The sequence below is a fragment of the Rhea pennata genome, chromosome 1 (assembly GCF_028389875.1).
Source record: "Rhea pennata isolate bPtePen1 chromosome 1, bPtePen1.pri, whole genome shotgun sequence".
Classification (NCBI taxonomy): domain Eukaryota; kingdom Metazoa; phylum Chordata; class Aves; order Rheiformes; family Rheidae; genus Rhea; species Rhea pennata.
In genome coordinates, this window is record NC_084663.1 from 50,785,690 (window position 1) to 50,800,836 (window position 15,147).

The 15,147-nt window shown below is 38.6% G+C and overlaps 1 protein-coding gene across 1 annotated transcript in view; it reads left to right on the forward strand.

Annotated features, from left to right (window-relative positions):
• CFAP54 (cilia and flagella associated protein 54) overlaps positions 1-15,147 on the forward strand; it is a 146,289-nt gene that overhangs the window by 15,183 nt on the left and 115,959 nt on the right. Inside the window, 1 exon segment of the mRNA XM_062573225.1 lies at positions 10,363-10,530. Coding sequence (XP_062429209.1) covers positions 10,363-10,530 — 168 coding nt within the window.

Genomic DNA, 15,147 nt, shown 5'->3' on the forward strand with positions numbered 1-15,147 from the left:
GGGTGCTGACAGTCACAGGAGAAGCACTTGTGGTAGAGTGCGCATGGCTGAATGAGGGCTATGTAGGCATTGCTGGGATATCTGAAAGGACAGCAGGAGAGCTATTATAGTAGGATAGGTATTATGCTTGGACATGTTTGTTAATGTGTGTTTTAAGGAAATTATTAACAGTTCTCTGGAAGAATTGTACACATCTGCAGAATGGATAGGGGCATGTTCTCTATTCTCTCAATCCTTGAAAAAGATTGTAGTAAAGCAGTGTAAACAGAACAGTATGATGGATCTTTTGAAGGGGATTCAACCTTACTCCAATCTATGACTGATCTGCTGCCTACTAATTGAGCAGAATAGACAAGAAGTCTCTAGATTAGGTATTTACATGTAGATGACCTATAGAGAGTAGCCTGAAAAAACAGAGGCTCGTAGGAAAGTACATGAAGTACTGAGTTTGTTATTTTAAGGAAATAAACTAAAGATCTGAATAAAAGTATATTGGGATTCTGGGGCTGTAGAAAACTTTTTGGTAGTAGAGCTTGATGATGAGGTCTTACTTTCTTAACTAATTCATGAGACAAACTACAAATGAGGTGCTTAAGCTAGGTGTAAAACCTTTAACTTTGAAAAAGATACAATACCACATGCAATGAGCTAGCAGGTTTCTTGGCATTTATAAGATTTCTTATAAAAAGGTTTCTTAGGTATTTATAAGCTCTGCAGCTTTATCATCTATGTTATTGACACTCAGAAGACACTCAAAATCCCTCTCTTTAGCTCCTTGAAATGGATAGGTCTTTTCCTGTGACAAGTAAGAAATCATGTTTAATTTGTTGCATGAAGTTTGTAAGCAATTTCTCTCTCCCTTTTCTGGGGGGAAAAAAAGGAAAAGAAAAGAGTGCAGGTAGCACTGGTGTCTTTTTCTTCAAGTGCAGATATTTTTAAAAAGCAACTCCCCAGAAAGGGCTTAATTGCTTTTCATATTGATTGTTTTTCAAATTACTTAATTTTTTTTGTTTACTAACTAGCAAAGTAGGCTACATCTATATTCACAAGCAAAGCAGTGCAATAGGAGCAGATCTGTACAGTGAAACAACTAATGCCCACTGTTTATGCAGTACAAATTTCAGGGGGTTACTAGTTCTAGTCTGTTGCTACAGACTAAATTTCCTAATACCAGTTGGGGAATGTGCGCTCTTGGAATGCACATTTCAGTTTATTTTCATTAAAAAGGAATTCAGTGTGTGTGTTCAAGACCACTCCATAACAGGAAACAAGTGCAGTAAGTGGAGATAATCAGATTTGTTTTGAAAGTGCACTCTTGATCCGAACCAAAATGCTAATGTAGATGCACCCAAGGTCTCAGATCTGCAAGTTAGCTTTTTTTTCCTTCTAATTCTTGTATAATACCTAGTGATTACGTTTTTGATGACTAAATTATATACAAGTTATATTTGTGCTAACTCAGACTGCTGTATGTTGCTTGATTTCAGTGAAGTTGCGTCTTTTTCCTCTAAGGAATCATTCAGTCAGTCTTTCCTAATGAGATTACACAGGTACAACATAATAGTTGCTCCTGTAAGCATAATTTCTTAAGCAACTCAACTGCTGATGATACAGGAAAAAATTATAAAATCTATCTATCTCACTTATATTGGCTCTGCTAGAATGAATACTATGCTTTTCTCTCTAAATTTAATAGATATGCCTGAGTACACAGAGTAGATCTACTGAGTAAGAAATGGCCTCTTTAATGTATTTATGCAAGTGGGTGAGAAGCCATATGTCCACTTTAAAGCATGTTAGCAAAATTTTCAAAATCTACTACCAAAATTTCATCTACATTTGTGTGGCCCAGGTCTATGAGATTTTAATTATTCTATCAATTAAACATCTTAAAGTGCTGGTAGGAATCTTTTTTCCCACTGAAGTTCCATGAGGTTGAGGAATGACAATAGTTTGATTTCTCTAATTAGAAATTCTGAGGGAAAAAAGGGTAAAAGATTACAATTTTATTTAGAGCATCTCTTGGATAGAAAATAATTGTAAAGAACAGACAGATACTATGCTGAGCAGAAATGTATGCAGCTGTATTTTTAATGTATATAATTGTCTCTGGTCTATAAAAGGAAGGGAGAGTAAAGGTTTCTTATCCATTAGAAAATGAATATTACAAAAAGAGTTGTCTGCTTGGCAGACAACTAAAGCTCAACTAGATCTAAAAACCTTTGACAGGGATATTGAAAACAACCTCCCAACATGTGCTGAATAAGACCTCAAATTAATACGATAATTGAAGGAATCTTCACTCATAGCTAAATCATGTAACTTTCTCAAATCATGTCACTCTTTCTTAAATAGTGATTCCCAACAGACTATGTATATTATGGATTATTTGCCCATACTGTTTTATTCATTTTTAATTTGTTACACTTTAATGGCAAATGAATGTGTGTCAGTGCACACAAGCTAAACTTTATTCAATTACAGATGAGCAAGACTTTTGTTCCTTTATGATTTTCAGTATTTTATAGAAGTATGTATCCTTTACTGCTTCTCTATTTCTGTATGCTTTTAAGCTTTTTGGTTCATCTCACAAGAGAGAGTTACCAGCCTGAAGTTTCAGATGAGTCCAGCTCACTTCTGGAGTGCTACTCTGTCATTGTTCTCTTTGCATCAGTGAGTTTTATATCATTTTAGTAAGGTATTATTAAATTGTATACATGAATTATTTTTAAAGTAGACTAAATGTGGTTACATGTATGCCCCACCCAAAACAATTAAAGAACAACATGAATAAAATCAAAACACAGAAAAAATCCTAGGCACTAAATAGAAAATAAAATAAAAATGCGTAGCAAACAAAGCTGCCCTCGAAAAAGAAGAGAGATATAGAAGTATCAGATATTTAAAATATATTGCAATCAAAATAGAAATCATTTGCTACACTAATTATGAGGTGCAGGACCAAACACCAAGAATTTTATTTTTTTAACAAAGATGCTTCACTTAAGTATTTGCATACCACTCTCCTTTTCGAAATTAATGTTTTGCCCTTTAAAGCATTAAGAAAAAAGACTAACGGAAGGCTTTTCCAATCATATTAGCTGTAACAGGTCTTAGTTGTGCTCTCCAGCTCAGTTTATGCAAGCTTCTCTATCAGTAGCAATCAGTGGTTTACTACCAAAAGAAGTCAGCATTCCTGTGGCAAACAACTGCACTTCTACCATCCTTGTTAGCAGCTAGTTTTTCGTCTACGTTTTTTATCTTCCTTCTAGCAACTATTTATTCTTCTTTAGTGCCATAACACTTTTGCAAATTGCAGCTTTTCTTGCAGTCCTACTAAGCATTTAACAATCCATTATGTTCATTTCTATATAGATATATTTGTAAATATATAATTCTGTTTCTGCACAGTTTTCGCTTCATCAGATATAATCCAGCAACAGCACCAATTGCTTGGAAGAGAGAATATTTTAATTTTTATTTAAACTGAAATAGAGCCAACTTTTGAAACTAGACAAATATCTCTTCCACATGTATGTAGAACACAAAATAATAATTTGTATTTAAACAGTGATTTCCTAAAGTCAAAAGTAGTCAAAGTTTACAATGATTGTAGTATATATTATTAAAAAGTGACACAGAAAATATGATTACACATACCAATAAAAAACTATTGTTGAGAAGTATGAAATCAGCAATTAAGTATTTGAAGAAAAAAATATTTCTACTTCCTTGCATAAGAAAGGCTTATTAACAGTCAAATAACGGCTCTTCCACATTACGTAATTTTTTGCTGCTGACTTCCAAGCTGCTAAGTTTCCTAGTCCAAGGTCAGGCTGTTGCCCAAAACAATTTCTGTCAGCTGCTTCAACAAAACTCAATCAGCAGATACTCTGACCTTGGAGTGAAATATTCTAGCAAGTGGATGAGAATCTATTACGAATGAAAAACAGAAGCAATGATTCCAGTAAGTATCAGAATACCCACTTAATGGAATAAGAAATGGCGTGAAATGAGATGCATAGATCTAAAAATATTGGAGGTCATCAGCAGGTTATTTTAACTCTCCCTTTGTTTGTTGCCAATGCTTAATTCCTAGAAGAGTCTATTTTGATCCTTTGAATACTCCCTGACCAAATGCATAACAGAGAAAGTGTTATGATAAGAATGCATTTGGCTATTCAAGAGTTATATATACAAACAGTAGTGTTATTTCCCTGAGATGATTTCAATCTACAGTATTTGTGGCAGCTCAGAATTATAACAACAAATGTACATCAGGAGAATGTGAACAAAAATGCATTGTCATGTTTGGCTTCAAGAGAGATTTGGGAAAGGCCTTAGAACTAATTTATTTCTTGGGTTAGCCCATATTTCCTTGACTTTGAAGTTTGTTTTGAGGATCTTCATTAAATGAAAATGCATGATGATATTAAGCAAAACATGTCACTGCTTCTTTCCAAACTCAAATCTTAACTATTAGATGCCTACCGATCAGCTTAAGTTTAATGCAGATAAAACAGAATTCATTTTTCTCCTCCATCTCTGCTACTTATGTTCTTGCATGCCACAGAAAATATAACCATCTTGCCTGTCTCTCTGCTCAGTAAACTGGATGTTGTCCTTAGCTCAGGCCTCTCTCTGGGTTTTTAGACTTATGGCTAAGTGTTTCACATTTCTTCATATGTTGCTAAGATTTAGCTTTCATCCACATCACTAAAAATCTTGCCCAGACCTTTCCCTTTTCATGCTTATCAGAGATTTACAGGGCTTCTGCTTAAGACTTCTTTACTCTCACTCTAAACTTAAGCCTTAGGTACAGCTTCTTTATTAGAAGAACCCCTCCAGCTTCCTGAGCTTTGACGCAGGATCTTTGAGTGGCAGAAGTTTACCTATATGGTCTGTCCAGTGAGCCAAAATTAGCACATCCCCAAAGAAATATTTGCAGAGCCTTGGAAAGCTTTCAAAAATAAACTATTATCATTTGATATCTACTTGAGTAGAATGCACTAGTAAACTGCAGTAGAGCATATCTTAATCAAATAATGAAAATATCAGAAATTGTAGGCTAACTATCTCATTGCAGCAATACTTGTATCTTTTGGAAAGTCACTAAGGGACTTTTAGGTGTCCAACTACTAGCTTAGGTACTTACGTATATGAAGCAGGTCTCAGAATCTGTTCTGTTTCAATTTAAACCTTTTACCAACTCAGACAGCTACATAACAACCCTATTGCATCTCCCTCCTGAAAGACAGGTTAATCCATTCAATGTTTAACAGTAGAGCCTGAGTAGGTGAGACAAATCCCATGGACTGTTCACACCAATATTTTGGATGCCTCCATTTTCTTTGAAAATTTGACTGAGCAAGATGACTTCATCCCTATAACACCCTTTCTAGATACCAACTGAAACACCTCCCGTGCCTAAGCATGTTTCCCTAACAATACACAGAAACTGAGAAAATCTTTTGGGGGATTCAGTGAATATTCACTCTCACCTTAAAAAGAATTAGTTCCACATTAAAACCATCAAAGTTTACATTTTGTCTTTAGATTTCAGTATTGAAACCTTTCATACGATACAAAAACCTTTCATATGATACAACCAAAATGTAGTAAGTAGCTACACTACTCACTATATAAACTGCCACCCCAAACTTGAATGCAGCTTTGTAAGAACTTGAAGTTGCACTGTTTATTCTCATGTTGAGCCTCTCCCTCATATATGCTAACCCACTAGATCAGAAAGGAAGCCAGGGACCTTTTCAAGTAAAAACTGGGAGTTTTCCCTCTCTGAGTATTCATTTGCATTAAAACTGTTCCAGATCTGCTTTCAGTGTATTTGAAAAGACCATCAATTGTTTGTCAAAAGACTCATAAACTTCAGCTGATTTGTTAATGTAAAGTTTCAAGTAGAGAGAACATTCCCTTGTCTGACAAACTTTTTATTCTACTGGGTGACAGGAACAGCCTGTGAACTGGAATAGTATACCACTATATCACTGTATCAGTAAAGGACAGGATCTGTTCCTTTACTTGAAAAGCAATGCGATTCTTTTTAGCCTCCAACTCTGTAGTTGCTGGGGTTTTTATAATACTGCTATCTGGACTGTGTCCTAAATAAACCACTTCTACCAGCCCTTTGCACATTTCCCTATCTTTGCAGTCAGTTGTGTGCCTTCCTAACTCAGAACATGTTTTCTAACACTGCAGGAAAAAATACAGATGTTAATAAAACATGACAGTTCATCTCTGTCATCCCCTTACTAATTTTCCATTGAAAGATAGTAAGTGTCCCTTTCAAGCTTAAAGTTACGGCAAGATATCCACAAATTCTATTTGAACTGTAAAGGCAGATTTAAGTAAGGCATAAGAGTCTAAGGACACTTGCTACAGCTGTGCTGAACAGCTCTAAAACAAGAAGGGCAGAAGGACTGAAAGGAATTGATGACAGTGTAATCCCCCATAGCTGTCCATAAATGCCCTGCACTTCCAAATCTGTCTCATCAGTTTTAATTACAGACAAGTGCCACACATTGTGATAGCAATAAATTTGTAGGTCTGATGCATCTCTCTGCTTACTGTACAGTTAGTTATTTGAAAAGTACATTGATTTCAGCAGACAGGCTACCCTTTTCGCACTTAGCCAAGTTCATCTTCTTTCTACTCCTATGGATGACCTTAACCATATTTTTAAAGTATACCCCTACCATTCAGCAACTTAGTTCACCTCTTTCAGCTATCTGAGGGCATTTTAAAGACCCTTATCAGAGCTGTTCTTCTGCATCATACTGATTCATCATGTGAATAGCAAATGCTGTACTGTCATATTAGACATTTTATTTCTATTTGTCCTTGACCAAGTTTTCCTGAGCAAACCCACAAACTGTGAATTTCGCTGTAAAAATCAGCACATACCTGTTGTTGCTTCTTTCTCTGGAGTGAATAACTTCTGTTTTTTAAATTGAACAATGCAATGCTACTCAAAGGGGAAGTACTCTGAATTCCTACTGGGACTTCCTGCTAAGCATACAGCAAATACAATAAACAGCCGACCATAGCTCTGAATATACTAGCCCATAAACATGTTCAGCACTGTTTTAAAAGTCCTATTAGCTTTTAAAGGTTATAAAGAAGATGATAAGAAATGACCAGGATCATCTCCTCTGAGACTTTTTTTCTCTAAAAGTATCAAAGAGATTACATAAAATTAGAGCTTTCATCTCTGGAGACTTGTCCACAATTGCCTTTGTCTCTGAATATCAGCCAAATCTACAAGCACATAATTCAAGTGTACATTTGTTACAAGCATCCTAGGAAAGGATTTAAATATGCATCTCAAGAGTTACTCATAGAGAATAAACTTCTTTCAATGTAATAAATAGGGCTTGGCAGACATTACCTCAGCCGCTGTACCCTGATACTACTGGACACTCTTCCTGTCTAACTGCATTGTGATCATACTGTGTTTTCCCCCCTTTGTTTGCTCTTTGTAACTTCACTGCATTTCACACAAGTGGAACTGACACAAGAGAAGTTAGCAAGCAGCTTGATGAGTTAGCAGCAAAGTTTTTCCTTTTTCAGCCTCAAACAAACTCTTGGCCCTACAGCCATGGGAACATTTTTTCTAAGGGTTTTTACGCAGTTAACTCTTTGTGTGTCCTTCTGGGCCTAATTTCTGAGACAGCTTTACTCATATCTGGCCTAAAGATGATAATCAGAGGTTACAATGGCCTCTCTGCTTAGGTCAGTGGATTTACCTAAATACCAACTCTATGCCAGCTCTCCTATGAGACTATCATCTTGTCTGGTTCCTCTTTAATTTTACCTTAATTCAGACTTAGTAGCTAAAAGTTCACCTAACAGTGATGAATAAATCATTGGTCTTCCAATCAATAAATAACTTTTTTTTTAAGGTATAGGGACATACATAATTCAGAGAACTGCTATGAATTCTCCAGATCATACAGGTAATGAGGTACTGATATATACACTCCATTTTTTGAGGAGTTTGAGGAAATTCTATCAGGATTTCAACTTCAATAGATACCAATCTTATTCTTTTCACTGTAAGTTTTTCTCTGTAAACATCACATTACATATGCTGAAGGCCCTTCTGAAGAATACATAATCTTTACAGAGTTAAAAGTTCTATCTCTGTAACTATAAGCTTTTTTAACTTTTGGGCTCACTAATTGTTCAACAGGCTAGAGACTGAGGTGTAAATCTGAGTCTTCTCAAGGACAGTAAAAGATAAATCAACATCCTAAGCATCCACAACTGAAATAATAGACATGACATCATGCTTTCTGCAATGTGGTTCCTTGCTATGGTTCTACTTGGCTTGTTGCCTGGGTTGCTGAGTGTGTCCAAATTGTTCTTACACTACGTTCTCCCTGCTAAATGGAGGTTTACTTGGACCCTATTGAGCCCTGACCCAGGAATTTTAGTCTGAACATTCTTTTTAAGCTGACTGATCAGCTGTGGTAAACTATGTATTGGTTAAGCCTTTATCTTTTCATAATTTTGTAATATTTCCCTTTGGGAAATGACTATATTCTATTTCTCTTACTTGTTTTTTTTTTGACTCAAATTGTTTCTGTGGCTGCAAACACTAATTCAAAGTGCTAATGTTACATTCAGTCCACCATCTGCTGGCCAAATGTTAGAGATATGCAAAGTTTTGCTCAAGAGTCTCCTTTACAGTCTCTCAAGCATCCCATGAAACTTTTAGGCCCTGCTGCTTTATAAGGGCGGGTCTTATGGCCCCGTGAATTTGGAAATCAGCCCTTTGGGATATAGCACCATCTAGTGAAGCAAAACAGTCAGCTCCTCTTAGGAATTTGAAAAGGATGTAATCAGAAGTTCTTACAGTGGCTCAAGAAACCAGAGTTTATTACTCATCTGGAATCCATCACAGGAGGTTCTTTAGTTAGTGTGGCAAAGCACAGACAGAATGTTTAAATGGAGCAGTAACTGCTCTCCAGACCAGGTTCTTACATTGCAGTTATCTTGTAAAATTTGTCTCGGTACCCAGTGATTCCTAAATCACCAGCTTTGTGTGATATCTTTACCTTGAAAGGCTTGGTTGTCTACTTCCCTCACAGAAATGTGAGGAACCCTCTCCCAGTTTCACCTAGCCATTTGTTTCCACCTACATACATGGCCATTGTCTTTGCTTACTCCACTTATATGAACAGCCTTTAATGATTCCTGGTAACTCTTACCCATACTGGGTATTGGACAATTGGCTATTGGACAATGGATTCACACTACTCCCAGCAGGAATCAATATAAAATGAGTATATATTAGCCATAAAGCCCCTTAAAATTTTTTCCTATTCCCCATAGCATCTGGATCATTCCAATATCATTTTCTGGTCTCACAAATGAAATATTCTCTTGTGCTTACCATTCAACATGCTGATGCTGCATCTCTGCAGTGGTTCAAGTTATAGTTTATTTACTATCAATCATAAATTACTTGGATACACTTTTCAGGTACTTCTTTGCTTTACACTTCCCTGTTGATCCTTTCTCATTTGATTTCAATGAACTGCCTCCTGCCTTCAACTGGTCCTGGCCGCCAGGGTTCATTGCTCGCTCATAACATTGCTAAGCCTTCCCTTTCATGTTTTAAATTAGGCAGTCCCTTGCACTCATGACTATGCACATGGCAATTTAACTGGTTTCCTTCAAATCCCACCAAAATCCCTTTGCCATAATGCCTATGAAGAACTTCAGAACACATAGGTTGCTATGGCTGCTTCCTATCATGTTGATCGATATGCTCTTGTTTCTCAGGTTGCCACCATCTTTTTATAGACAGATGTTAACTCCACAGAGAGTTAGTAGGGAGACACTGTAGGCCTGCTAAGTGATACTGTAAGTTCAGAGCAACATCCGAAGAAAAACATCATTCAAACATGTCCCACAAGATACCTTTTGACATTGCTGAAGCTTCCTCCAGTTACTTCTTAAAAAAAGAAAAAAGAAAAAAAAATTGATTGTGTAAAACAGCCATCTCATGCTAATAAACACACTCCCCGGGGCTGAGGGAAACAACCGGCTTTCCTGAAGGCAGATTTCACCTTTCCCCCCTGCAGCTGCAGCTGCAGCCCGCGGCCCTTCCAAAGCGCGGGGGTGTCAGCCGGGAGAGGAGCGGGCAGCGCCACAGCCCCCGCCCGGCTGCCGCCGCCGCCGCCCTCGGCGCCCACTCGCCGCAGCAGGCCACCGCCGCGGCCGTTGCCCGGCGGCAGTTGCCCGGCGGCCGTTGCCCGGCGGCCGTTGCTAGGCGACGCCGCTGCGCGCCCGCCGCGGCAGCATGGCGGAGGCGGCGGGAGCGGGGCCGCGGAGCAGCGGCCCCGTGCCGCGTCCCCCGCCGGCCACTTTCTTCGGGGCCGTGGCGCCGGGCAACCCGGTGATAGACACCTTCGAGGGCGAGCTGCGGGACGTCCTGGGCTTCCTGCGGCGGCTCAGAGGCGCGGGGAAGGCCGAGCCGCGGGAGCATGACCTGCACCGCCGCGGGTAGGGGCTGCGCCCCCCCCCCGCCCACCGCCCCCGCGAACCGCCCAGGGGGGCTCCCTGCCGCTCCCGCTCGCCTCTGCCCCAAATCCCCCCGCTTCCCCCACCCCGCTGCCCCGTCTTTGCTTCCTTCCGCCAGCCCCTTCCTCTAGGCGCCCTCTCCGGGCACTGCCGTGGCTCCCTCCTCCTCCTCCTCCTCCTCGCTTCTCTCCCATCTCCCTCCCGCACGCCACATCCCGCCGGCCGGGGAGCCCCTGCACAGGGAGCCCCGGGCTGGGAATTAGCCAGGAGACTCTTCCAAAGGTGGGCCAGCAGTGTGCCAAATTGCTGTCAATCGGCATTTTTTAATTAAAAAAAAAAAAAAAAATCCCCAAACCTGAGCACCTCGTTTTCTGTATTTTCTAAAAGTTAATGCTTTAGGAAAAAAAAAAAAAAAAAAAAGTAGGTATGTGGAAGTTGGCAATGCCACCCTTGGCTGTAGCTGTATCAGAGCTGCCTGAGCTTTGCAGTAGGAAAATCCCCTCACACTCCTGGAGCAACTGGCAGCCCACCAGTGTGTGCTGCTGCGTGTAAGGATGAGTATGTGTTGGCATCTATGTGGCTTTAAAATATATTGCGCTCATAGTAGTGCTAAGTGAGGATAAATGCACACAGCTTTTTCTGTGCATATGTCTGTGTCTACGCAGACTTATTTTTATATACATAGATGCAGGCAGAGCAGATGGCAAATGTAATTTTGGATATTTGTTTGCTCACATATATGTACATCTATGAGTATGCATTAACAATCTTTTTTTTAATGCAGCAACTAGAAATCAGTGTATGATTCACAGTGCATGCACTTGTCTTTTGCAGATTGCATTTCTTATGTAGTTCTTCCTACTATATTTAGGCACACTATTAGAAGTTCAACTGCTTCTTTTAAGATAGGAGACTGATTTGCTAGTGTTATCTAAGCACTATTCTACTCTAAATTTGCAGATCTTTATCATAAAAATAAAAAAATCTGAAGTTATCAGTATTTAATTCAAAAACAGCACACGTGAGTATAGGTAAGGGGGTAGTTGGCTTAAGATTTATGTGCAGCTTGCATCCTTAGGGTATTTCACTCGATACTTTACGAGATGTAGTCCACACAAGACCCTTCTCTAAAGAAGCTGTATACATTTTGAGCTCGTACCCAGATTCTGCAGCCTGGCATTTGTCTGCACTGGAAATCTTTCCTTTTCTAAAGTCTTCTGGATTTCCAATTTGTTTATATGTTGAATTCATCCTTAGGTCTCTCTAAGGCCTAGATCAATTGTCCAGATGTCAGTCTTCAGGCTTGTGCCTCTAGTGTTTTGAATTGGCATGTCGACTTTTTTGCATCGCTTTATCAGCTGATTTTAGTTTGCTTTTTGCTCTTTTGCTTTGGCTGACTGTATTCTTTTTATAAAAGTTATCTCCTCTAGAACAGTTAGGAGGGAATGCCACAACTGCTTCAGGCATCACCAGTTCAGCAGAAAATTGCCAATAATGAACACATTCATTTTATCTTCTGTTCAGGAGCTGAGCGTTTTGAACCTGATCTGTTTGCAATTGTCATGCCTTTCTTCATTTTTGTGGAGAAGGTCTCCAAGCCTTTCTTTACTTTCCTCTCTGGAATATTTCGAAGAAATCCTTAGAGTGAAAACTTGAATAGTCTCTTGCTTATTGAAACTTGTATTTTGTAGATGTTGGCCATGTCTGCAGAGACTCAGTTCACATCAGAACAGCTTCCTGTCCATAGAATTATGTACTGTTCATCATGAAGATGAGAAATGGGTCTTGATGCCTGAAATATCTGATCATAATGATTCATACCAAAACTCCAAAGCATTGTTAACATTGGGTAGTATTAAGTTCCCAGCAGCTCTGTGACCTTCAGCATTCTCCCTTTATAGAGGGACAGCATGGAGATAGAAGGTGGAATTCTGATTGTCAGCACATACTCAAGTAGCTAGGAAGGTCACAGCTATTTGCTCGTGATTGCAAAATTTCAGTGTTGCCTCTTGCTGCTTGGTCGCTCAAACTGTCTTGCATGTGTTGCTTACAGAACCGGCCTTAGCCTGGTTATTCCTGAGGGATTTCTAAAGTCAATGGCTATTACAGATGCTTTCCTAAATGCTCTAAAGACTTACTGCTGTGTTATTTGCCAAGCTACTTTTTCTGGCATAGACTGATGATTAAAGTGTTCTTGTTATTAGAGAGAACGAAAACTAGCTTCTGTATTGAAAGTATATTCAGATTAGAAGATTAAAATTGTCACTTTATTTTTCTGATACTGTCAACCTCTGAGGTTGATAGGTCAAGAGTAAGGCCATAGTTCAGGACTTCTAATGTAGGAAACAAAAAATACTTGCCTTGTACAGGATTCATGAGTCTTTTCTTCAGAAGCAGCAGCAAACAAAATATTTTTGCCTCTACTAAATGGTAAGTTGTTTTACCCATTTCCTCTGGGCAATGGGGCCATTAAAGGATTACTTTCAACTATTAATTATATTTTATGTCATGTGGTTTAGCCACTCTCATTCAATAAAACATCTTTTGATCAGTATTAGAACATCCTTTACTAACTGTGTCACAGATTATATCTGTTTTGGAAATGTAGCCATGCAGATCTTACCCTGTGAGCAATATTATGCATTGGCCTTTCGGGAAAAGAATTTTATTCATAGAGTGGTTGGAAATGAAGACGCTTCACTTTTGAGCTGCATCAGTCCCACGTTTTGTTTGAGAATTTATTTGCTTAGTTTGTTATACTAGTGTCCTACAGCCTATTTAAAGAAAAGCCTTGTTAACTCTTTGGGAAGGGTCTCACTCTCCATTTTAATGTATGTCTTACACAGTCTCTTGCAGTTAGACATGGCACTGTAGCAGATAACATTTACTTTAGGCTCCCCATTGAAGTTCAAAGTCTAGTTAGGTTTGTTCACTAGTTTATTACCTTGTCTGAAGATCTCATTTTTAATAGAACATTTAGAACAAAACATGAAGATGACTTTCACCAGCTGCTCAGTCTTAGAGTTTATTAGTCTCACCTTCCAGACCTTTATTCAGTTATTCTTACTGTTACTTCTTCAAAGTCACAACCAGCCAGTCTGATAACTGCAACACAACAAACCTCTAGGAATTGGGAAGCTTTTCCTAAGCCTCTTGCCTTCTTAGTTCAGATGTTTGAGAGATTCCTCTGCTGGAGAGCTTCTACAGATCTAGCCTTACTAACAGAAGTTAGCCTTCTGTCAGTATAAGAAATCAGTAGTCATCCAGGCTATTAATTGCTCACAGATGGTCCAGGAGAGACTCATTCCCCATTTAAAAGTTCATCTTCCATAGACTGGGCTGTGACTTCCTTTAAAACCATAATGCACTGGAACATTTTACTCAGATTGTTGCTTTTGGCCTAGTTTGTGCTGTTCTGGCATTCTTCCTTCAGGATACACCTCTAGAGTATCCCATTTATAACTTTGCTGCTTACTTTCAAGAATTGAGAATTGTGTCCAGATGATACTTTAGAAAAAAGGGATTATGAATATTATAATGCTTATTTGGTGAAAAGATCAACTTGTCAGGTTTCTCATATGGCCATGTGTTTCACTTTGAAATATAAAGGTGGCCTGTAGCTTTCTGTTTGGAAAAATGGTATTTCCTCTTGTGATTTTTTTTTTAACTGGAAACTCATTCTTTAAGTTAAAATGAAGAGACACCTGGGAAACTATAAAAATGAATTCAAAATTTGTGAATATCAGAAGACAATTTAAGAAAGTGTCTCTCACTCCAGTCTGCTAACACTACCTTAACAGACCAAAAAGCTCCAGCTAGCTCACACTAGTAAGCACAAGATCTGCATGTGAGAATTCAGCTAGGTTATTTTTTAACATTAATTTATCTCTTCCCATTTTTCCCCTTCCTTACAAATTGCTATGTCTGAATAATTTACTGTTATGGTTTCACAAAGAAATCTTTGCTCAGGTTTCTGTAGAATTGATAAGAAGTGCAAGAGATGCCTGCCACTGTGAACATTTTCAATGCTATTAACAATTCTGTAAGAGATTTCATTCTGAAAAATCTCTGTGCTTGTTATCCATCTGTCTGATCAATTATTGTTTTCTGGTCTGAATATAGCTTTTTTGAACAAGTGGGAAAAGTTTTACACTTGAAGGCAGCTATGCGTCAGATCGTAGTCAGCAGGGACTGTAATACTGGCATGATATAATCAGTTCCTGTGTAAGGCAGGCAAACAGCTCCTTAGAGCCAGTTACTGTTGGTGGGAGACTTACTGGTTCAGCCAGAGAACAGTAGTTTGTCACACAAAGTCATCTCCGATGACAAGATGGCTAAAATAACAGACACAGACAACAGAGTATTGTTGCTGTTGCCTTAAAAATCCTTTCTTTTTATCAAATATATTATGTGCTTGTTCTCGCTGAGTCTATTACGACTTAAAATTACTGTAATGTTCCTAAACATTTCATGCTAGGTGCAGTCCATTCTGGAGGCTTTCTAATGACTTTCTCTTTTTGTGATTCAGAATATAGCTCTAATAGTTCATTTCATAGCCACCAGTTCCTAAATTTATTGCTACTTAACACACATTATTAT